We start from the raw sequence: 24963 nt of genomic DNA on the forward strand, positions 1-24963 counted from the left end.
TGGAGCAACAATCTCCACCCAATTAACAAGCTTTAAGTGATCTCTCGTGTAATTACCGATGTCCACCAGAATCATTTCAAAATCTTCCCTTTGGTTTTCAAATTTCAGGTGGGGATTTGAAAACTTTTCATTCAAGTAACGCGTCAGTGAATGGAAGACAGGCTGATCAGCCTAACTACTTATCATCAATTGGGGGCCTCCCTTCACTGGGAGGAGTCCCACAGGGCACGGCACCTCCCCCAACACCCCACCCCCCCCCCCCCCCTTCCCCCCTCTGCATCCCATTCAAAGCCTGCAAATGCAATTCCCAGGCGAAGGATGTCCCCTTTGGATAAATAGGGGTATCCAGTGACCAAGGTGATGGGTGGTCTGACAGGGGCCACCCTCAGTCTGTTCTGTGTTTGGGCACACGAGATAAGAACAAAGTAGTGGTCAGTCCTTGCTGGTCATTGCTGCCACATTCTTGAAGTGCCTGCACCATCAGGTCAGATTAGAAGTGGGCGATCTGTGATTGCATCAAAGGCAGCCTGGGAACGGAAGACTGAGATAATTAAACTCTGATGGAAGTTTCTCCGCCACTCATTGTGGGGTTTTTGTTTTTGCCTGGACCGTTCGCTGGCCTGTGTGGTTCAAAAAGATTTGGGAAGAGAAAAAAATCAATAGAAAACAAATAAAGTAATGTTCCAAATAAACATGAAGGATTTTGACAGAATAAATAAAGGAAACACGGTTATACAGGCAGGAGACCAGCGATAGATCTAAGTAAATGGCAAAAGAACCAGAGATAATATAAGAGATCGTTAATAACAAGGTGAATTATAATGGTCAGGAATGCGCTGTGATTAAAACAGATTCGGCAGTAACTTGAAAAAAATGAGTCGGATAAATAATTAAAGGAGATAGAAAAAAAATACCAGATTATGTTTGAAAGAAAAAGGGGAAGAAATGGAACCACACCAACAATCCTATTGAAGAATCAACACTGGTATAACAGGCTGAATGAGACACAAAATGCTGAAGTAACTCAGCAGGTCAGGCAGCACCTCTGGAGAATATGGATCAGTGACGTTTCTGAAGAAGGGTCCCAACCCGAAACGTCACCTATCCATGTTATCCAGCAATGCTGCCTGTCCCGCTGAGTTACTCCAGCAGTTCTCATCTTTTTCTGTAAACCAGCATCTGCTGTTCTTTGTTTCCACGTATCAGGCTGAATGATCTCCCTCTGAAATGTAACGAGGGAGTTTAATACTGCCTCAACATGTGCTGCCATGCAGTCTGCTGACAAAAAGTTCCACGCTGATTAACTTCACCCAGTCACTTTGCTATTTTGCTGAATAAAATCTACCTCACTGTTTACTTATTTTTCTTGCCTCCCTCCCCTCCTTAAAGTTTGGAAAGACAGCACTTCTTGCTCTGTACCCACTGCAGTATTGCATCAGGAGAGTCTGAAGAAGGGTCTCGATGCCTCCTTCTCTCCTGAGGTGCTGCCTGACCCCCGAGTTACTCCAGCATTTTGTGTCTACCTCCGGAGTATTGCATCAGTTCAGTTTATTGTCACATGTACCGAGGTACAGTGAAAAGCTTCCCCATGTTATGACTCGGGTAGGATATCTTGGCCTTAGCACTTGTGTTGCCTCTTTCAGGGATTTGTGTACTTAGAGCAGCCCAAGATTCCTCTGTACATCAATGTTGTTAAGGGTCTTGTCATTAACTGCATACGTTCCCCTAACGTCAGACCTCCCAAAATACAACACCTCAAACTTACTCGGATTAAACTCCATCTGTCATTCCTCTACCTTTATCTACAACTGACCTATATCCTGCTGCATCCTTTGACAGCAACAATCCACAACTCTACCAATTTAGCGCTATATATATATATATATATATATATTTGTGCTTATATATTGCTGCTTGCGAGTGATATATACATTATATATATATGACGACAATCATATCCTTCCACCACAAACCACCTCTTCTATGTGCAAGCCCGTTCTGAATCCAAATTACCAAATCAACACGAATCCCATACATCCTAAATTTTCTGGATCAATCTATCACGAGGAACTTTACAAAATATATCTTACTAAAATCCACATTGACTAAATCGGCAGACCCACCCTCAATCACCTCCGGCACTTCCTCAAAAGACTTAAACCAGGTTAGCAAGACGTGACCTGCTACGGACAAAACCATGCGGCCTGTCTCCAATTATCCTATTGTCTTCCAAATGCAAGTAAATCCTAGCTTAAAGAACCCTCTCCAACAGCTTCCCCACCACTGGCCACTAATTTTCTGGATTATCTCCAGTCCCCTTAAACAAAGGAACAACATTAGTTCTCCCCCACCCCGGTGACGTTTCAGGTCAAGACCCTTCTTCAGTCCATCTTCACCTTCCTTTCTTTGTTATCTTTGGCCTTTGTTCCAACCAGCTGACTATCAAAACCCCCACCCCTTGCCCGTGTCCATATATTACCTGCCATGCAGGTCCAGCCTTTCCCCTTTTCCAGCTTTCCTCTCCCCCTTACAATCGGTTTGATGAAGGGCCTGGACCCGAAATGTCACTGATCCATGTTTTCCAGAGGTACGGCCTGATCTGCTGAGTTTCTCCAGCACTCTGTGTCCATTTGAATAACATTGGCTATGTAGTTCCATTCTTCACCCTCCTTTCCTTTCAGAGTGCATAATCTGCAACTTTTTGTTTTCCACTTGCCACGTCCCAGAGTCTGATGCGATCTCCAGCCTTCCCTCCCCCACATGACCATCAAGTACCACAGAACCCCTCCTCATCTGTATGTACCCATCACATTCCAGCTCCACCAGTCAATCCACCCCTTGCTACCAGCTCGTTCCCCTCCACTCTGAGTCTAGATGAAGTCTCGACCCAAAACATCCACAGATGCTGCCTGAACTGCTGAGCACCTCCAACTGTTCTCCTTTTGTTTTGCTGCAGATTCCAGCATCTGCAGTCCCTTGTGCCTCCTTTCAGATAGCCAACTCTTCTAACAGAACAGGGGGTTTCTAATTTAAGATCATCAACCTGTAATCTTTAGACACAAAATGCTGGAGTAACTCAGCGGGACAGGCAGCATCTCTGGATAGAAGGAATGGGTGACGTTTCGGGTCGAGAATCTTCTTCAGACCCGAAACGTCATCCATTCCTTCTCTCCAGAGATGCTGCCTGTCTCGCTGAGTTACTCCAGCATTTTGTGTCTATCTTTGGTGTAAACCAGCATCTGTGGTTCCTTCCTACTCAACCTGTAATCTTAATTTTGTTTCCGTCTCTACAAGGTGCAGCCCAATCTGCTGCATATATTTCCAGCATTCTCTTTTATTTCAGACTTCCAGCAACTACCACATTTTGTGTCTCACATTTCTGACATTGCTCTTCTTATCAGTGCTCATTCAAGTTATCACATTTACACCTCCTCCAGGCAGAGTGGCTGCAATTAACATAACTTCATCACACACTCCCTGCCGTGGCACCTACACCATTAACAACATTAAAGTGATATACACCATTACTTTAGTCATTCAGTCTCTCGTGGTCTCCACCCTCCCAAAGACATTTCTATTATTATCCCCAACCGCCGCCATAACTAAAAATATTAGATTTTTCACTTTTCCCCATTTTGATGAAATGTCATTTTCCAATTTTAAATTTCCCACTTCTGCAGTTCACCAGAAAATATTAGATTGAGATTTTAGTGGTTCCAGTTAGGAGGAAATATTTCCTGGAAATCCTTATGGGTGACCAAACTAAGGTATTCAAGACGATTGAAGAAATTGATAAAGGTGGGTGGAGATGTTTGTTTTTTTAAATTGTGTGAGGAAGTCTCGTGATGCTTTTCTTGAATAAGGAGTTAAACCAGGATCCCACATAGAAAGCAAATTCTCCCATACCACAAATTGAAGCACAGTCTCCTTGGCCAATAATCCCCCCTCAATCCACATCATGAAAAGAGATAACCCAGTCATTAATCTCATTGCCAATTAATGGAGCAACAGATATAAATTTGTCAGGGGTTATGGGGAGAAGGCAGGAGAATGGGGTTAGGAGGAAGGGATAGATCAGCCATGATTGAATGGCGGAGTTGATGGGCCGAATGGCCTGATTATGAACTTCCAATTCAGAAATATGGCAATGCCCATACATAAAAGAAGTTTATTTCAACAACCAGATTGGAGATTGGGGAAAAGCCAAAAACATGTACACACCACAAACAAACTCATTGTATATGAACGTGTCTTTTCATACTGAAAAGTGCAAGTACAAGACTACAGAATTGCTCAAAACATGAAACTGATTTGGGGCATTTAGAAGGCAACAGACATACTATTGGCGCACTGCAAAGATATTGCAACAGAGCTCTTCAGTAGTCTTTATATGCAAGCAAATCCCAAGGGCAGAGATCAGTTAAATATGGGAAAAAAAACATTTGGACATGACATTTTATGAACAATAGCACACCATTGTCACTTTGCTAAAGACAGCAAACAAAATAGCGAAGTTGACGAGAGGGCTTTTGAACATTGCATCCAAATATACTCATCGGCCACCTTAGAACATAAGAAACAGGAATGGAAGCAACTTATTCCCAACTAAGACCCCAATTTATTTAACCACATGCTTGCTCTCGAAATCTGCTAAACTTTGTATCACTCACCTAACATCTGCCAGGCACAAGAGACACGGAAGGGTCATATCAGGGTACAATGACTAGATCATTAAATCCCCATGTCTTTTATTGAAAAAAAAGGTTCTTGAAAGCATTAAGAACTCTGCACTTTCTATGCCCTTTACTGTTACTATCCCAGTTAATGATAGTGTCATTGTAATCCCCTACTGTTACTGCCTTGCTATTTCTGTATTTCTCAGAGACTTGCCTCCATATTGGGTCTGCTATCTCTGTCCCTATCAGGTGACCCAGACCACCCTCTTAATGTCATGATTGCCCCTATATTGAACTGTCATTCCTGCCCATTTTAATCCATGTTTTAACAAACATCACAATATTATATGTTCATAAGACACGAAAAGATTTAGGCCATTTGGCCCATCAAGTCTGCTCCACCATTCGGTCATGGCTGATCTATTTCTCCCTCTCAACACCATTCTCTCGCCTTTTCCCTGTAACCCCTGATGCCTTTACTAATCAAGAACCTATCTGCTTTAAAAATACCCAGTGACTTGGCCTCCACTGCCATCTGTGGCAATGAATTCCACAGATTCTCCACCCTCTGACTAAAGAAATTCTTCCTAATCTCCATTGTAAAGCTACGTCCTTTTATCCCGAGCCTGTGCCCTCTGGTCCTGGACTCTCCCGCTACTGGCACATCCACTTCACATTCACTCTCTCTAGGCCTTTCATCATACTTCTACAATGGCACAGTGGTAGAGTTGCTGCCTTACAGCACCAGAGACCTGGGTTCGATCCTGCCTAAGGGTGCTGTCTGAATGGAGTTTGTACATTCTCCCTGTGACTGTGTGGGTCCGGTCCCCCCCTCCTCCCTCCTTCCCACTGTCCAAAGATGTACAGGTTAAATAGGTTAAGTGACTTTGCTAAAAAAATTTTTTTATCCCTAGTGTTTCGGATAGTGCCAGTGGTGATCACTGGTCAGTGCAGACTCGGTGGGCCAAAGGGTCTGTTTCCGCGTTGTTTCTCTAAAGTCTTTGTTTGCCTGGCTTCAGTATTCATCTCTAAACCCTATCCCTTCCTTGTCCAACATCCTTTCGAAAATTCAAAAACCTGTTCCCATGCCAAACCTTCCCAGGAATAGCACAACTAAACTGGACGAATAAGGCAGACATCAATTTGCGCTTAAATATTAGCTTCATCATTAACATAACACAAAGCACTTCACAGTCGTGCTCTGAAGAAACCTTCCTCTCAGGCAGTCCATGCCATTTTCGGAGCAGCGGTTCTTTTCTGACACAGCCATGAATCACATTTGCAGATTTATGATTCTCACTCCCTCAGCTGCATTCCGAACTACATGGAGCCATGAAATATTAACCAGTGGATTAAGGTCTGCAGAGCGATGTGCCAATTCGGACCAGCGGTAGAGTGGCCTGGAACAAGGTGCTTTCATGCTCATAATTCATAACCCAGGGATCGCAGGGATTCATTTGTAGAGGTGTCAAGGGTTATGGGGAGAAGGCAGGAGAATGGGGTTGAGTGGAAAAGATAGATCAGCCACGATTGAAAGGCAGTGTAAACTTGATGGCTGAATGGCCTAATTCTGCTCATATAACTTATTGACACCCCAGAATATAAAAGTGTTAAAGGCTATGCTTCTAATCGTTTAGAGATGCGGCACGCAAAAGACCCTTACACCCACCGAGTTCACGCCAACCACCGATCATCCTTTCACACTTTTTCCAAGTTACTCCACTTTCTTGTGTAAGAAAGAACTGCACGCGCTGGTTTAAACCGAAGATAGACACAAAAAGATGGAGCAAGGGGTGGCGCAGCGGTAGAGTTGCTGCTCTACAGCGCTTGCTGCGCCAGAGACCTGGGTTCAATCCTGACTACGGGTGCTGTCTATACAAAGTTTGTACGTTCTCCCCACGAACACGTGGGGTTTCTCTGAGATCTTCGGTTACCTCCCACACTCGAAAGACGTACAGGTTTGCAGGTTAATTGGCTTGTTATAAGTGAAAAAATTGTCCCCAGTGCGTGCGGGGTGGCATTAATGTGCGGGGATCGCTGGTCGGCACGGACTCGGCGGACCGAAGGGCGTGTTTCTGCACTGTACCTCTAAACCAAGCTAAACGGGACAGGCAGCATCTCTGGAGAGAAGGAATTGGTGACATTTCAGATAGAGACCCTTCTTCACCCATTCATCCTCTCCAGAGATGCTGCCTGTCCCGGTGAGTTACTCCATCTTTTTGAGTCTATCCCACTTTCTTATCCACTCCCGACACAGCAGCGGCAATTTACAGAAGGCAAATAACCTACAGACCTGCACATCGTTGTGATGTGGGAGAAATCCGGAGGAAATCCACGTGGTCACAAGGAGAACGTACAGACTCCACACAGACAGCTCCTGAGGATCAAACATGTCTCTGGCGCTGCAAGGCAGCAGCTCTACCAGATGCACGACCATGAACACATTCTTTCTAGGGTCCTCCAGTTACAAAATTCATTATTTTATAGCTTCTGTTATAACACTAGTTTCATACTAAACCCATTCCGCATGCGACACCATTCAATGTAGAACCTATGTATGCATCCGAACCCTCTTTAAAAAAAAATTAAAATCTTTCCAAAAGACTGAAGAGCAACCACGTTGATATGTTTAGGAAGGAACTACAGATGCTTGTTTAAACCGAAGATCAACACAAAAAGCTGGAGTAATTCAGCGGAACCGGCAGCATCTCTGGGGAAGGAATGGGTGACGTTTCAGGTCGAGACCCTTCTTCAGTCTCGACCCGAAACGTCACCCATTCCTTCCCCAAACGTTTTTTTCATCTACTTATGCCCCATTTCTTGCAGATGCCACTTCTTACACAAGGTGCCAATTAGATGGCCCGGCTGGCCGAAAATGTAATGGAGTTTCAGGACAGTAAGAGGTTTCTGCCCATGCATATTAAAGCTGTACAAAGTTTGTAATTTATTGGAATAATTTGAAATAAAATTACTTTGCACACTCAAACGGAAACCAACGTACACACATTAACACATTTGATCACTGATCTGCACATTGATAAACACTGAAATAAATTTACTGAAACTACCAACAGATGTATACACACACACAAAAATACAAACACACACAAAATCAAATATACTTTAATATTAACACGTACAAAATCATATATACTTTTATACCAACACACACACACAATCATATCAACTTTTATACTAACACACACAAAATCAAATATATTTTCAGGCCAACACTTTCCGCCACCTCCAACGGGATCCCACTACTAGCCACATTTTCCCTTCCCAACCAAACCATTCCCTCCCCAGGTACCTCCCCTACAACCGCAGAAGATGCAACATCTGTCGCTATACCTCCTCCCTCGACTCTGTCCACGGACCCCAACAGTCCTTTCAGGTTAGGTAGAGGATCACTTGCATCTCCTCCAACCTCGTCTGCTGTATCCATTGTTCAAGATGTGGACTCTTATACATCGTCGAGACCAAACGCAGACTGAGCAATCGTTTCGTGGAACACCTTCACTCACCCCGTGTGAACCAACCTGATCTCCCGGATGCTGGACACTTTCATTCTCCTGCCCATTCCTACACAGACCTTTCTGTCCTCGGTCTCCTCTATTGTCAGAGTGAGGCTAAATGCAAATTGGAGGAACAGCATCTCATATTTCGCTTGGGCAGCTTACAGCCCAGTGGTATGAATATTGATTTCTCTCACTTCAGGTAGCCCCGGCATTCCCTCTCTCTCTCTATCCCTCTCCCACCCAAGTCGCATTAGCTTCTTATTTTCACCCTACAAACAGCTAACAATGGCCTGCTTCTTTTATCATTGTTACTTTTTTTGCATATCTTTCATTCATTGTTCTTTATCTCTCCACATCACCGTCTGTATCTCTCGTTTCCCTTATCCCTAAGCAGTCTGAAGAAGGGTCTCGACCCGAAACGTCACCCATTCCTTCTCTCCAGAGATGCGGCCTGTCTCGCTGAGTTACTCCAGCTTTTTGTGTCCACCTTCGGTTTTAAACCAGCACCTGCAGTTCCTTCTTACACAAAATCATATATACTTTGAAACAAACACTTACAAAATCGTATTTATTTTCATACCAACACACACACACACAGCCCATTCAAGAGAGCAACACACACAGGTTTGCACTAACTCACACATATGCATAGCCGCACAACAGAATCTGATATACATTTACTCTGATAAGTACTCACACATTCACACTCGCTCACGTACACAGGAACTCTTCCAAGAATACACAAAGATACAGCTCTTTCCTGCAGTATAGCAGCAGGGTCAGAGGCTAAAGACGGGAATTTGATGTGGGGCTGTGCGACATTCTTTCAAAGGAAAGGTCGCAGAAATCACTGAGAAAGTTTTCCGCTCCTGTTCCTCCTCACGGTACAACTCAGCTTCAGGCTATTGTGAGCTGCTTTGGGGCAGCATTGATGCCAGTGAATCTGCTATTCTGGTTATTTACTTTAATCTTCTCTTAAAGTGACACTACACCCACTGGGAGTGTGATCAACCAGCACATTTTTTAAATATATCCCAACCAAATGGACTTAACTCCTACCTCTCTCTCTCTCTCTCTCTCTCTCTACAATAGAGTCCCGTAACCTAAATATATCCTCCCAGTGCAGCAAATGAGGACCTAGTCCATTGTTGGGACTCTTGTCTTTCAGCTGGGACATTAAATCAAGGCACTATCTGCCTTCTCCACTTAACATAAAAGAATCTGTGAGGCTATGTGGAAGAACAGCAGGAATGTTCTCTTAATATTTATCCCTTAAACCAACAACACTTAAGGATGATCTGATCATTATCACGTTGCTGTTTGCAGAACCTTGGTATGCTCGACAACAAAAAAATGACCACAGTCCTATTACAGCAAAACGATTCAAAAGCATTTCTCACAGCTGGAAAGTGCTATGTTACATCTTATGGTTGTGGTATGATTTAGTGCAAGTTTAGTTTAGTTTGGTTATGAGATCCAGCGCAGACATAGGCCCTCCTACCGAGCCCACTCCAACCAGCGAACCCTGCACACTCACACTATCCTACACTAGTCTTTCTGATTCACATGTCCTTTGCCACATGGATCGGCTCAGGGTGCCTTCCTCTACACCATGCCATAGAATTCAACACAGCCTTCACACTACACCACCACCACAACCCTTCCATCCTCCCCAACTTTTATCCCCCTAATTACTTGGTGGATTCAAACAAATTGTGGGATACATGCGAGCCATGTGGAGGCACGTGGAAGCTGCCAGGGGTAGAGTGGAGGTAGGGCAATAAAAAAGGCCTCTTCTGCAGGGTGACGGCTCTCACTTTAAGCATTTGCAGATACTAATTGCATCACAGAGGGAAGTATCTGGATGAGTTTACAACAGGAACAGTTCTAAAACGGGCTGCAAGGAGGGGAAGTGGAAGATTATTTTCTTTTATTCGTTTTGGTCTCAGTTCGGAGCTGTATATGATTCTCAGGAGATTCTTAAAATGTAGACGTTGCATTTGCAGAGTTCAATCACTTTGGGCAGATGCCGTTCGGAAAACAACAGCAACAACGTACAGCCACCAAACATGCGCAAGCATTTCATAATAAAGTTACCATACTAAGTTTGCCAATAAAGCTCAAAAGATTTTGGACAGTTGCGGTCTTGAAGATGGAGTTTGTAAGGAGAAGGGGCCAAGTGTGGAGAGGGAGGGTAGCATAGAGGCTCAGGGAGAGAGTTTACTGCTCAGCAATTGACGGCACAGTTCTATGTATTTCTTTCTTCTTGCTGAAAGAGCTATCCAATTAGACCCACTCCCTTGCCCTTTTCCCCATAGCCCTGTTAAAAACAAAATTGCCTTTTAAGTGTATATTCAATTCCCTTTTGAAATGTACTATTGAATCTGCTTTCACCCACTCTCTCCTGCATTACAATACTGATATCACAATTCATGGCCGTTTTTTGTGTGTTTTTTTTTTAAACCCTCATTCTCCACCCCTCCCCCACCAATGACTTTTTCATCAATTATCTAAATCGGTATCCTCTGGCTACCAACCCTGCAAGTTCTCTCTCAAAAAATACTTAAGAATCTGAAATAATTTTATTGAGCTGCAGGCTTCGCTGTTTTCAACTCCTCGTGCCATGAACTGTGAAGCCTGACCCCCGCTTCACACAATTACATTTATAACAATAAATTAGCACTGCCTCAAGGTAACATTGTGCGACCATGTGCTGTTTCGGAACAAACACTGCATGCAGCAATCCTGCAGCAACCATACCGACGGCTCTTTGAAAAACAGGCTGATGTTTGTCGGTGAAGGGTCCAATTCTGACGGCAATAAATAAAGCAGTAAGGTCGCCCCGAATGTTGATACCACCCAAAAAAAATTGTCCAAGACCCCTCAGGATAAGTTAACCACCTTCAGGTTCCACTGAATCCATTCAAAATTTAAACAGAAGCTTCCACAGACAAGCAAATAAAAGCTGCTTGTTAAAGTTGACTTCAGTTTGAATCGAGTTGAGTTTGAGTTTAGTTCATTGTCACGTGTACCGAGCGAGGTACAGTGAAAAGCTTTTGTTGCGTGCTAACCAGTCCGCAGAAAGACAATACATGATTACAATCGAACCATCCACAGTGTACTGATACGTGATAAAGGGAATAACGTGAATAGCGTTTACGGGTCAAATGTTAGCATTTAATGTTAACGTAAAAGTGTAAAATCGTTAAATGTGATTTTTGTTTTAATTTGTCCCAAGATAACAACGCAGATTTACATATTTCTATGAGTCATACAGCACAAAAACAGGCCCTTCAGCCCAACTCGGCCATGCTGACCAAGATGCCCCATCTAAACTAGTCCCATTTGCGTGCTTTAGGCTCACATCCCTCAACACATTTCCTATCCATCTACCTGTCATTTAAATGTTATTTTACTTGTGTCATGCACTTAACGTTCCAGATCGTATATCCCGACATAAAACGTCACCTCTCCATGTTCTCCAGAGATGCTGCCTGACCCGCTGAGTTACTCCAGCACTTTTGCTCCAATTGTTTTGCCTCAATGACATCCTTTGGCAGCTCGTTCCATATACCCATCTCTCTCCGTGTGAAAAAGGTTGTCCCTCAGATTCCTATTAAATCTTTCCCCTCTCATCTTAAACCTATGCCCTCCAGTTCTTGATTTCCCCACCCTGGGAAAAGGCCTCTGTCCATTCGCCTTTTCGATTCCCCTCATGATTTCGTACACCTGTATAAGATCACGCCTCCTGCCTTCTTAGGAATAAAGTCCTAACCTGCCCAAACTCTCCCTGTAGCTCAGTCTCAGAATCCTGGCAATATCCTTGGAAATATTCTCTGCACCTTTTCCGGCAAAAAAAGTGCAGAGATATAAATCCATTAGAGATTTTTTTTTTTTAAAGAAAGGAATGCACTTTTCAACAGTTGGAATTCGTTTTACAATTCAAAATGGGTAGTTTTGTTTAAAAAGGTAAAATTATTTTCAAATTTTCACCCAACTATCATTTTGAAGTATAATCGAAGGAAACTAATGCCTTTAAAGAACTGGATCACTACAGGTTTTGCATTTAGACTTAAGAGATAGACTTATCTAGACTTCTAGAGATACAGGACAGAAACAGGCCCTTCGGCGCACCAAGTCCGCGCCGACCAGCGATCTTGTACACAAACACCATCCTGTACACGAGGGACAATTTACAAATTTTTAACCGAAGCCAATTAACCTACAAACCTGTACATCTTTGCAGTGTGGGAGCAAACCTGAGCACCCGGAGAAAACCCACGCAGTCAAAGTGAGAACCTACAAACTCTGGGCAGAGAGCACCCAGTCAGGTTCAAATCCAGGTCTCTGGCGCTGTAAGTCAGCAACTCTACCGCTGCGCCACTGTGCAGCATTTGATTGTGTGGAATTAGTTTTGAGCAGAAATTCATGGGAAAAGCTTATCAGAACCCGAGTTTGGAAAATTCACAGAGACTAGAGAGATTGGAATCTTGGGCAAAAAAATGAAGTGCTGGAGGAATTCAGTGGGTCAAGCAGCATCTGTGAATGGAATAGATGCCAACATTTTGAGTCAGAACCTTTCTTCAGTCTGAAGAAGGGTCCTGACCCGAAACATTGTCCGTCCATTCCTTCCACTGATTCTGCCTGACCTGCTGAGTTCTGCCAGCACTCTGTATTTTACTTTGGAAAATTTATGCCCAAATCATTAATTGCAGTTGAAGCAGTCGCCGAGGGAGCAACTCGTATCTGATAAATCCAGTGGAGAATTCAGAACAAACTTCTTCAGGCAGAAAGGGTTTCAATGGAATGAATGGTTAGTTAACTGAACTGCCATCCAGGACACTATTCTGTTGGTCCAGTATCACAAGTTTATTACTTCAACAGGTGAGTAAATTGAAATTAACATTAAATGGCTGCATAGAACAGTATAGCACTGGAACCGGCCCTTTAGCCCGCAATACCTGTGCCAAACATGATGCTTTGTTAAACTAATCTCCACTGCCTGTACAGGATCCATATCACTCCGTTCCCAGTATATCCTCGCACCTATCTAAAAGCCACTGCTGCCTCTGGCAACGCATTCCAGACATCCACCACTCTGTGTAAAATAAAAACTTGCCCGACGCATCCCCTTTAAACCTTTTCTCTCACATATTAAAACTATATCTGCTAATAAGTCTTTGACAATTCCACCCCCAGATACTAGTATTCAGGAAGTACCAGGAAATTATAAGCTGGTCAAAACCCCACTTGCCTGAATTTATCTGCCTGATTGCTCCATCTATTGTACTTGTTTGATTTGATTGTATTTATGTATAGTATGTCTGACTGTGTATAGTATGCAAACAAAGCGTTTCACTATACCTCTGTACACGTGACAATATTAAAACCCCTCAAGAGCTGATTTTCAGGAAAATAAATCTGCTTTCTTATTTAGTCTGACTATTTGGATCACTAGATTCACCAAATAGTTAAAAATCGCAAGCTGCTTTGTTCAGTGTACAGATGAGAATAGACTTTACTTTAGACTTTAGAGACATACAGCGCAGAAACAGGCCATTCGGCCCACCGGGTCCGCACCGACCAGCGATCATCCTGTACAATAGCACTTTACGACACACAAGGGGCAATTTACACTGAAGCTAATCAACCTACAATCCAGCACGTCTTTAGAGTGCGGGAGGAAACCGGAGCACCCGGAGAAAACCCACGTGGTCACAGGGAGGACGTCAAACTCCATACAGACAGCAACCGTAGTCAGGATCGAACTCGGGTCTCTGGCGCTGTAAGGCAGCAACTCTACTGCTGAGCCACAGTCCTGCCCTCACAATAAATAATGGCAGCACTGCTAATGATGCCCTCATCTTGCAAACGCTTAAACTAAAAGAGAACATGGAGCTCATTTCCAAAAGAAGCAAAAATGACAGATGTGTTTCAGGGGAAGTTAGACAACAAGATGATGGGAAAGGAATAGCATGACAGGTTCATAGAGTTAGATGGAGAGGTCGTGTGAGGAGCATAAACATCAGCACAGATCACTACAGTGACTGTCAACACAATATTGAAAGCGTATTGGAGTACCCCTTTAGCTCAGTTACACCGTTCCCTCTACCAAATTCCAAGATGCCGGGTATGAACCCCACTCCAAAGAACCCTGCTCAAAGTTCCAGTCTGAAACCAAATGAACACTATGATTTGGATTGAAGGAAGCCATCAAACCCTCCAATCCCACAGATCAACCTCCACCACCATCGGCTGGGAGGAAGCCAGTTACAGCCATGGACACTGACCGTATCATGTCAGGCTATTAATCAGCCTTTCAACACCTCGCACCATACTCCAAAGGGAGGAGGCAAAGATACGAAAGCAACTCGAACCTCGCAGGTCAGTGAGGCCTGCGAGAATCCCCCTTTAATTTTTAATATCCACATTTCTCATTCCTCTTTACTGTGCAGAGTTCACCCCAGGTGAAACGTGCTTTGAGGATCATTTGGCGAGTGCAGTTCCAGAGGCCTCACTGATAACAAATCCCTTCTCCAGGGTCTCTATTGGCACCCCTCCCCCAGTGCAAACCGAGCAGGAATTGGGGGAGGGGAATTAAACGTCAAACTGAATTTGCAATCCTTTCCTTCCCTTATCTCTCTGCAACGTGACCCCATCCTGGCTTCCCTCCTTTTGTTCACATTCCGTGTCGCATGCTTTTGTTCCTCATCCTCCTTTCTCTCCTGTTATTCTTTCTCCTTCTCTCAATTTTTTGCCTTCCTTGTGGTCATCTTTTTTTCATTCTTCCTTCCCAATCAACTTCTAATTGTTAGCTCATTTCCTGTTATATCCACAACCTGAGCTAAAGTTACAGCAGGAAGCCACTTGGCCTTTTGCCGCTCCCTGCCCATCAGATCTCTTTACTTCAGTCACACCTTGCTATTTATAAAAAAAAACAGTTTTCAACCTCAACCAACTTTTTGATGCTATATCCAAGCTGCTTTAGGCTTTGCTCTGGAGTTAGAGTCATAGCTCCATACCGCATGGAAACAGGCCCTTCAGCCCAACTTACCCATGCCAACCAAATTGCCTAACCAAGCTTGCTCCATTTGCCTGCACCTGGTCCACATATCTTTGCCTGTACATCTGCAAAGGGACAAAGGAAGCTGGTGCATTTCACTTTATCACAGTAGTTTGTGTCTCTTAAATCTCAGACCTCCCTTTATGTACCAAAGACCCCATTTTCCATCAGCATCAATACTTTCATCCACGCAAGATCACACATCTTTTCTCTGCCTCAGACCAGCTGCATAAACCTTCACCCTTGCTTCCTTTAGATTTGATTATTCCACTGTTCTTCCTCCTTCACAAACTTCACCAAATCCACCCTTACCCCAGCCTGCAAGCACACATGTACGTACAGTATCCAGCAGTCTGATGTGGCCTCCATTTTAAAATTTGCAACCGTGCATTTTAAATCCCTTCATGGCTCATCCGTGCCAGTGGCTGGAATCCCCTCCAGTGGAACGATGCTCCGAGATCTAGGAAGTCTACATCATCCTCCACTTGTGTTGATAGCCATGGTTTTAGAGACCAATTCCTATCACACCAATATCCTCGCTAAATCTCCACAGCACTCTCCTCATTCCTCAAAACATATTTCTTCGTTTGATAAAGCTTTTGGCCACCTGTCCAGGTATCTCTTCATACAACCCTTCATTAAATTAATACACTGGGGTTTGCGGGAACATACATCCTTGGTTGCAATCAGATCATAGAAACATAGAAAATAGTTGCTTGCGAGGCCATTTGGCCCTTCATTGTGATCATGGCTGATCATCTACAATCAGTAACCTGTGCCTGCCTTCTCCCCATTTCCCTTGATTCCACTAGCCCCTAGAGCTCTATCGAACTCTTTTTTAAATTCATCCAGTGAATTCACCTCCACTGCCTTCTGTGGCAGAGAATTCCACAAATTCACAGCTCTCTGGGTGAAAACGTTTCTTCTCACCTCAGCTTTAAATGGCCTCCCCTTTATTCAAGATCACCCTTGAATTTATTCAATGGCAGAGCAAGCTCAAGAAACCACACAGCCCACCTCTGCTCCTAATGTACATTATGTTCTTCTGACATCTTAATCTGTTGATCGTGCCTAGCAAAAGCAAATTTATTTGAAAAGTCTTTGAATCAAAACATTTGTCCTTTGTCTGTCCACATATGCCACCCTGACATGTAGAGCATTTCCAGAATTTGCTTTAATGTTTGTAATCAATGTTCCTTAATATCCTAACCGTAAATTAAATTTAGTAATGCTACTTTTCGATATGCATGAACAAAGATATACAACCATTCACATCGCTCAGTAGCAATTTCCCCCATCAGGTGCAAACCTGCCTGACATTCTGATAATAATAAGTGGTGGCTGCTGTGTTTTCTGCACTAAAGGACAAGCACTGAGGGAGGACTGCTCGGTAGAAGAGTCATTTCTGATGCAACACTTCGACAGTCAATGCTGAAATAAAAAGAACTGCAAGGCCAGAGGTACTGTCATGTAGGTGTGATGTGAAAGAGAAGTTCCACTTGCTCTCAAAGCCACTTGTGCAAGATGCAGTGGCTTGCATTTGAGTAAGAGCAAAGTATTTCCCCCCATAACCTTGATATATATTTTTCTCAACAACATTAAATAAATCACCTGCGCATATTCACCTGGGAGCCCACTGTGGTACAATTGACTGCCATGTTTAATATCAAGCAGAGATCATTTCTCAATATCAATATCATGCACAGTTGTTTTGGAACACCCTGAAGCCATGAAAGGCACTATATAAATACAGGATTTTGATTCTTAAGGAACAGCGCCACAAGGATCTGCACTCCTTCAGGAGAGCGGCAGGAGATGGACAAGCGCAGCAGGAGAAGATTGACAAGAGAAAACACTCAGAGCAGATCCAACTTCAGCAAACATCTTCAAAGGTAAACAAATAGGAGCTGGCATGTTAGTGTTGCTGTTTGATGTTACAGACCAGAGCATTTGGAGCAATAAATAAACCATTTGGGGCCTTCCTGGGAGAAACAATTGCAATGAAACTGACACCAAATGGTGTGCTTAGCAGTGAACAAGACCATGATGTTAGCAAGATGATGACTTTTGTACAAAAGCTGTTTGCAATTACCTATATTTCCCCGATCACAAGTGTAATACCTTTGTTTCCTAGTGCATAAAATCGCCAAGTCAAGACAGGCAGTCGGTCAGCATGTAACAAAAGCTTTTCACTGTACTTTGGTACACGGGCGGCACGGTAGCGCAGCGGTAGAGTTGCTGCTTTACAGCGAATGCAGCGCCGGAGACTCAGGTTCGATCCTGACTACGGGTGCTGCTCTGTAAGGAGTTTGTACGTTCTCCCCGTGACCTGCGTGGGTTTTCTCCGAGATCTTCGGTTTCCTCCCACACTCCAAAGACGTACAGGTATGTAGGTTAATTGGCTGGGTAAATGTAAAAATTGTCCCTAGTGGGTGTAGGATAGTGTTAATGTATGGGGATCATTGGGCGGCACGGACTTGGTGGGCCGAAAAGGCCTGTTTCCGGCTGTATATATATGATGATATGATGATGATGTGACAATTAACTAAACTAATCTAACATATTCCTGAAGATTTCGTAGCACGACTTCCCAGCTCCCACACTTAAAAACAGATTTTACTGCTTTCACTTCACCCACCCTTTCTCCCCCATCCCACTTATCAACACACGATCCCACCATTCACACCCCAATAGAACTCCAATGTTCTTAGAATTGAGGATAAAAAGCATTCACAGAAAACGACAAAAACATCCCGTGATTTTTCACCTGGCAAAACTGTTATAGACATTCTTGGGTGGCAGTGACGCCTAGAGTTTGGCAACCCTATCAGAGTGACAATACGCCTCTCTGAGAAAACAGTCGAGACTGAAAATGGATGCACTGTGGTCCTGGCTCAGACTGGGAGACCGTCAGTTAGAACCCCAGTGCACCCATTTACAATGTAGGACTGTTTTCATTGATTTCATGTTTCATGTATCTTGTTGTGTTTTTATGACTGTTGGTAGACCAATTCCCCTCCTGGGATAAATTAAGTTCTACCATATCGTCCCCAGCACGTCCCCAAAAGAGTATACCCTGCAACCACTGTGTGCTACCGAAGGAGGGAGTGAATTTTAAACTGGTGGATGAGGTACCGATCAGATAGACTGCTCTGTCCTGAATACTGCCATTGTTACGAAATGGAGTCACGATTCCAGAGTGCTGCTTCATTCAAGGAAACAGAGAACATTCCAACAGTCTCTGGATCTGCGGTTTCCAGGTAAGTCAATCGTATCACTACCCAACCCAACGTAGCCACCATGTTTGTGTAGGAAGGAACTGCAGATGCTGCTTTAAACCAAAGATAGAGACACAAAAAGCTGGAGTAACTCTGCCGGACAGACAGCATCTCGGGAGAGAAGGAATGGGTGACGTTTCGGTTCGAGACCCTTCTTCAGCCGAAGGGTCTGGACCCGAAACGTCACCCATTCCTTCTCTCCAGAGATGCAGCCGCCATGTTGAAGGGGATGGGCATTGCCACATGAAAACGCCGTCATCTGCAAGATCTCTTCCAAGATGTACTCGCAAGTTCTCACTTGGATATAACACGGTTCCTTCAACTTTGCTGGAGCAAATGCCTGGGTTTCTATCCTACAGTATTAAGGGAGCAACTCAGCAACTGCATTACTCCAGGGATTGCCATCACCTTCTCAACGACAATTATGGATTCAGATTAAATTCAGGTTGCACATGCAGCATTCACAACAAACCTCCAAAACCAGCAGCTAACTGTACAAAAAACAGGGCAGGCTCTTCAGTAAAGCAGTGGGGAGAACCTTTGCAATAGTCACCCCTGGTGTAGTCCTTTGTTGGGAACAAAAGAAAATCCATCCAAATTCAGCAACTGATTGAATAGTGCCAATCGCCTCCAGGATTTCAGCCATAATACAATTAATAGCAGCCTCATCTTTGAGTTTGAAAGTTGTCAATTCCCACTTCAGAAATGTGAACAAATCTACGAAGCTCACTCTGGTACAGCACTGACGCAGATTAGAAGCAAAATCCTACTCAATATAGCTCCTGCACCTTCCCCTTTGCTCTACCTATTGTACTTATCTGAAGAAGGATTCAGACTTAAAAAGCCACCCCTTCCTTTTCTCCAGATATGCTGCCTAACCCACCGAGTTACTCCAGCATTTCGGTTCTGTCTATTGTACTTGAGTTCGTCTTGGTTCTATTTATATATAGTATTATCAGATTTGAATGGATAGCAAGCTAAACAAAAATCACAGCACCTCGGCACACATGACAACAATAACCCAAAACCTGAAAATATTAGCTGTGTTTTGTCACATCTTAAGTTTGCCCTAGAAATGCAGGTTTTTCAGTGTTTGTTCAGGTTTGTTATTTTCACGTGCACTGAGACATCGTGAAAGGCTTTGTTTCCACTGTGCCTTGGTACATGTAACAATAATAAAACTAAATCTAAACCTAGCATCACCAAGAAGGGTCCCGACCCAAAACGTCACCCATCCTTTTTTCCTCCAGAGATGCTGCCTGACCCGCTGAGTTATTCCAGCACTTTGAGCGGATCACCAACACTATAAGGCGTGAATATCGCTGCCATCATTTGGATGAAACACCGAATGAACTTTATTTCCATTTGCCCGCTTGGGTTGGATATAAGAGATCGCAGAGCATTATTTACCAGATCTGAGGACTTCTCCCTAGTGTGGTGGCCACTGCAATGTTTTAGGGGCTACTGAAGTCATGAAGGTCATGTTAAAAAGGCCTCCCAAACCACAACATTCTTTGTTTCCAAGAGAGTTAGCTATAGCTCTTAGGGCTAACGGAATCAAGGGAGATGGGGAGAGAGCAGGAACAGGGTACTGATTTTTGATGATCAGCCATGATCATATTGAATGGCGGTGCTGGCTCGAAGGCCAAGTGGCCCACCACTGCAACTATTTTCTATGTTTCTCCCTTCACAACTAAAACCAAGTATTTTAGATGTTACTTCTTCAATGAAAAGCTCACCGCATCTTGTTCCAATCTCCAACATAAAGTTCTCCATCAACTCCCTCATGCTTAACTCACCCTCATCTGGAGAAAAGGCATCTGTTGTGCCTTCCCAATAACTGGGCAACCTCCGTTCTGGTGTCACAGTTGTACTACCTCCAATGCTGTTCATCCCTCTTCAGAATATTAGAACATAGAACACAGCACAAGAACAGGCCCTTCAGACCACAATGTATGTGCTGAACATGATGCCAACACCATCTCTTATCTACCTGCACATACCCCATATCCCTTCATTCCATAACTCATATCCCTTCATTCCATAACCCATATCCTTATGCCTATCCAAAAGTCTCTTAAATGCCACTATTGGTTTGCCATGTTAAGCTCAGATCTCCGAGGACCATCAGTCCTCAGCTTGGAAAGTTGCAGCTGTTTTTTGGGCTCAGCAATTACTTGGTAGCGCGTTGGAAACTTCCATGATCCTTTGTCTGAGTATATGCTTCCTGGCATCGCCGACCAACAAACCATGCAATGACCTGAGTCATGGTCGCTCACCCCTTGAACGGCACATCTCCGTTTAAAGCCCCAGCCGAAACCAATGGGGGGGGGGGGGGGTGGAAATTGCATCGATAACGAGGAACAAAAAGGTCGCCGAATTCAATGGTTGCTATCAAAATCCAACTAGATCAAAAGTTGCAATTCTACCAAAATGGTATTGGCACATTCTAAGACTCACGATTAATCCTTTTCACTGTACCTCGGTACACGTGACAATAAGCTAAAGCAAACTTTAAAATATTACTGAGGCTTGGTCTTTAGATATCGATCGAATTACAAATGTATTGTCTCCGCTGGCAGGAACTAGCCCGGGACTGTGTCAATGAAACATTCACGATGCATTAGCACATGAAAAGGCCACCGTTTCCAGCACGTTTTCAACCCATTCGAAACTCAATGTTAACGGCGGAAATCTGTGAATGTCTTAGCAAGTATTGCTCGCTTTATTTTCTGGTCGATTCTGGAATCTCACTTAAAAGCAGCACGAAGATTTGTTTTTGTGAATGGAATAAAGTCGAGCGACGTCACTGGGCGAGTGTTATTTTAACTCAATGGGGAGAAGCAAAGCCAAGTATCGGAACCGCCGTCGCTCCGTGCCCACAAGGAGCGAGCATCCTTGCCTCTCCTCCTGAACTTCCAGCGGAACAAGGGTCAAACAGCTGGGAAACAGGCTCCGGGAAGAGGCTTAGAGCAACTCGAGAGAGAGAGAGAGAGAGAGAGAGGGGGGGGGGGTGGAGAGAGAGAGAGCGCACAGAATAAGCTGGACCTCACAGTCAACCTCAAGCAACGCTCTAAACTCGCAGAAAAGAACATCAATAATGGAGCCTGCAACTCTCAACTAGCCTCATATCACACCAAAAAAAACCATCAACGACCTAAAACGACCCCCAGAATTACTCCCACTCGCAAACGCTCGATTCTAGGAAGAGCTGCAATCTTCCCATTAATTACACCAACGTGGGCAGAGTTAACACAGTCAAAAATCAAACTCCCTATAAATTGCCAATAGTTGGTTCCTCTGTTGCCCCGACACCCCAGTCCCACGCCATTCCCCATTTGCACATCCCTCGCTCATTCCGACTTTAAAAAAAAAATTAAACCGAGCACGGTTTGTGTTGCTGGGATGTCCCGATATCACAAACATAGATACAAGTGCAAAGATACCAGTTCCAGTCAGACCATGTAGTTAAGAGATCAGATACAGAAAGCACAGGTACACTGAGATCAGGTATAGGATTTCAAACAATATATCTCGAGGGGATGGGGGGTCAGATCAGGTAGGGTAAAACGGAGTCTGTGCAAGCCGGGGGCGAGGAGACCAAGAGCAAAGCTCGGAGAGTTCATGAACCACAATGGACACAACGTGGGGAGGCGCGAATGCACGGGGCTGCTATTGGATGTACCTGGTGGACAAAGACATCGATGGGTGATTCCAGCGGGGTTCCGTCCCTGCCGGACATGGAGAGAAAACCGAATCCCATCCGGACGTTGAACCATTTGCACTGACCGGTCCCGAACGAGACGGCAGCCTTGGGGGAGTCCCCGAGATCCTGGTCAACGCTTCTCCCGGTTCCTGCGGACAAGGGGGGGAGAGACGCCAGAGAGAGAATGAAAACCCAGTGCTTTAGTTTTTAAAAACCCCGTCCATAGCCACAAATCGCATAAAGCGCTCGAACACCTGAACACACGGCAGCACATACACACATATACATCCACACACACACATATATACATCCACACACACACACACACACATACATTCACACATACATCCACACACACACACAAATGCAACACACACACAAATACAACACACACACATACATCCCCACACACACAAATACAACACCAACACACACACAAAACAAATACATCCACACACACACGTGCAATTACACACAGTCCATCAGCACCGTGAAACTGAAGAAATTGGAAAGCACGTTTGGCCATCGATACAGAACCTCCAAATTGCTGGTTAGAAACGGATCCCATCCCGGTGTCGATGTCACCACCTCCGCTTCTTACAGCTGGACTGGTTTCTTAATCCTCTCTGCCTCCCCCACTTTTCCGTCAACTCTTCCCCCCCCCCCCCTCCTCCCTCCCTCCCTCCCCTCCCCGCTCGCCCCCTCCCTCCCTCTCTCCAACAGATCTCCCGTCTTCAGTGGTAAATCCTCAGAAAGACAAAACGTGAAACTTGCTGCAGGTCTCGGGAGCTGCTTAAAGCGAAAGGAGAGAGGATGAGCGGGATGGGAGCTATACAAAACATGTTCCCCCTTTGAATGAAGGTGGGCGGTACGTGGATCTGAAGAATAGAAGCGGATAAACAATGGGCAGCTCCCAACTCCCTCCCTCCCTCCCTCCCCCCTCCCCACATATACACACCACACACATGCACACACTCATGTGTACACGCACACACAGCCAACGGTTCAAAGGAACAGAGAGGAGGGGGGGGACACGAGAAAATGACCACCCCTGTCCTATTCCCACTAAAATAAACCTTCGGCCATTTTGGCAAGCGGTGTTAATCCTGGGGTAACTCCGGTGTGTCCCTTTAGAAAAAGGGTCGCAAGATGTCCAGTTTTGAGAGATGGGCAATTTGCTGACGACCCCCGCCCCGCTTTTGGCAAGTTTCGCAGTGGAATCTGTCAGTTGCAGGTAACGAGTCTCCCCTCCCCCTCTCCCCACCCACCACTCTGTCCCCTCAATCCACCTTGTGTCTTTTGGGCTCCTTTCCATGTGCACATGATTCCAAATTAAAACCTTCCCCGGGATCGATAACCATTCACAAATCACCCACTTGAATCCATCCATCATCCCAAACAGAATGTATGAAATGTATCTTGGATACATTAGAAATGTATCTTGGATACATCAGAATCTCCCATCCCGTAGTGTTTACCCGGATTCCAGGGGGTTACAATGTAACTCGTTTGGACTCGACTTCTTGGGTTACTAGAGAGGTCAACAGCAACTTTTTTTTTTATTAACACATATATAAACTACCAAAGGGAGAAGAGGGCAAATGGAAAATTTGCGGAGCATTTATTAATCGAAACTTTGATCCAGTTGCACTGTTTTACATCAATCTCATCCAGCTCACAGGTTAGATACGACATTCAAGGAAAATTAATTCGCGTGTCTCGAGTTACAGGCACGCACGTATTCTATCACATGCACTCCCAGTTACACATTGCCTCTCTCACACACACACACACACACACACACACACACACGTACTCAAACACTCTCTCATGCACACACTCGCCCTCACTAAAAATGCTCCCGTAAAAACAAACTCACACTCATACTCTCTGGAACACAAGTCACCCAAAGAGCTCGGATCAAATAGAATCGCATTCTTAAACGCGCACAAAACAAAGCCACACATTGGTTTCCCAATCGCACATTTAAAAAGAACACGCGTTCATTCAAAATCTCAAACGTGCGCACTCTTCCAAACCACACATCCAAAAAAAAAACCCGACGTGGACTGGAACTTTTCACTGATATCTGTGAATCGTGGCTGTACCGAGTACCATCCCATTGATCATTTTCTCCTTCCCTGCGTTAACTCGGAGCTTTGATGACATTAAGATCTTGAACTAACTTTTTGAATGGGTGGGGGGTGGGGCGGTAAAGGAGGACTCTGTGTAGCTGTTATTGACAATGCCTTGTTACTAGATTTTCCCCGATAGTCCACATACCAACCCCAACCTAATCTAGGGTTAGCCAGAATCAGCCTGTCGGGGGGGAGGGAGGAGGGAGGAGGGGGGGAGGGAGGAGGAGGGGTAGGCCAGGAAGATTTTTCTCTCCAGTTTCGTTGGCTGCAAGGTGGTCAATGGGTCGGTCGGCTCAGGCCTAGGTCATTCGCAATTATAGCCCCTTCACGGCACATTCCTTTTATATTTCAGGACCTCCCAGGCGTCGAACTAGCATCTCGACAAACTTTTGATCTACCTCAAGCTTGTCCGATAATAAAATCCGCAGAAGGAAACCAATCGTTATTTGTGTCAATGCGTGTGTATGTGTGCGGATGAAACTTACAGAGTCATGAGTCTTTGTCGGAGACTGCATGCGAGTGTGTGTTAGCGTGCGTGCACAGATGCACACGCGAGTGTGTGTGTGTGTGTGTGTGTGTGATCG

General features: G+C 44.5%; 1 protein-coding gene across 1 annotated transcript in view; it reads right to left on the reverse strand.

Moving 5' to 3' along the window:
* The window catches only part of LOC144606767 (protein lin-28 homolog A-like), a 53785-nt gene extending 29375 nt beyond the window's left edge, over positions 1-24410 (reverse strand). Inside the window, exons 1-2 of the mRNA XM_078423116.1 lie at positions 24350-24410; positions 22221-22390 (exon numbers count right to left, since the gene is read on the reverse strand). Coding sequence (XP_078279242.1) covers positions 22221-22390; positions 24350-24410 — 231 coding nt within the window. The remainder of the gene's footprint in view (positions 1-22220; positions 22391-24349) is intronic.
* Positions 24411-24963: the final 553 nt, after the last annotated feature.

This window comes from Rhinoraja longicauda, chromosome 27 (genome assembly GCF_053455715.1).
Source record: "Rhinoraja longicauda isolate Sanriku21f chromosome 27, sRhiLon1.1, whole genome shotgun sequence".
NCBI lineage: Eukaryota > Metazoa > Chordata > Chondrichthyes > Rajiformes > Arhynchobatidae > Rhinoraja > Rhinoraja longicauda.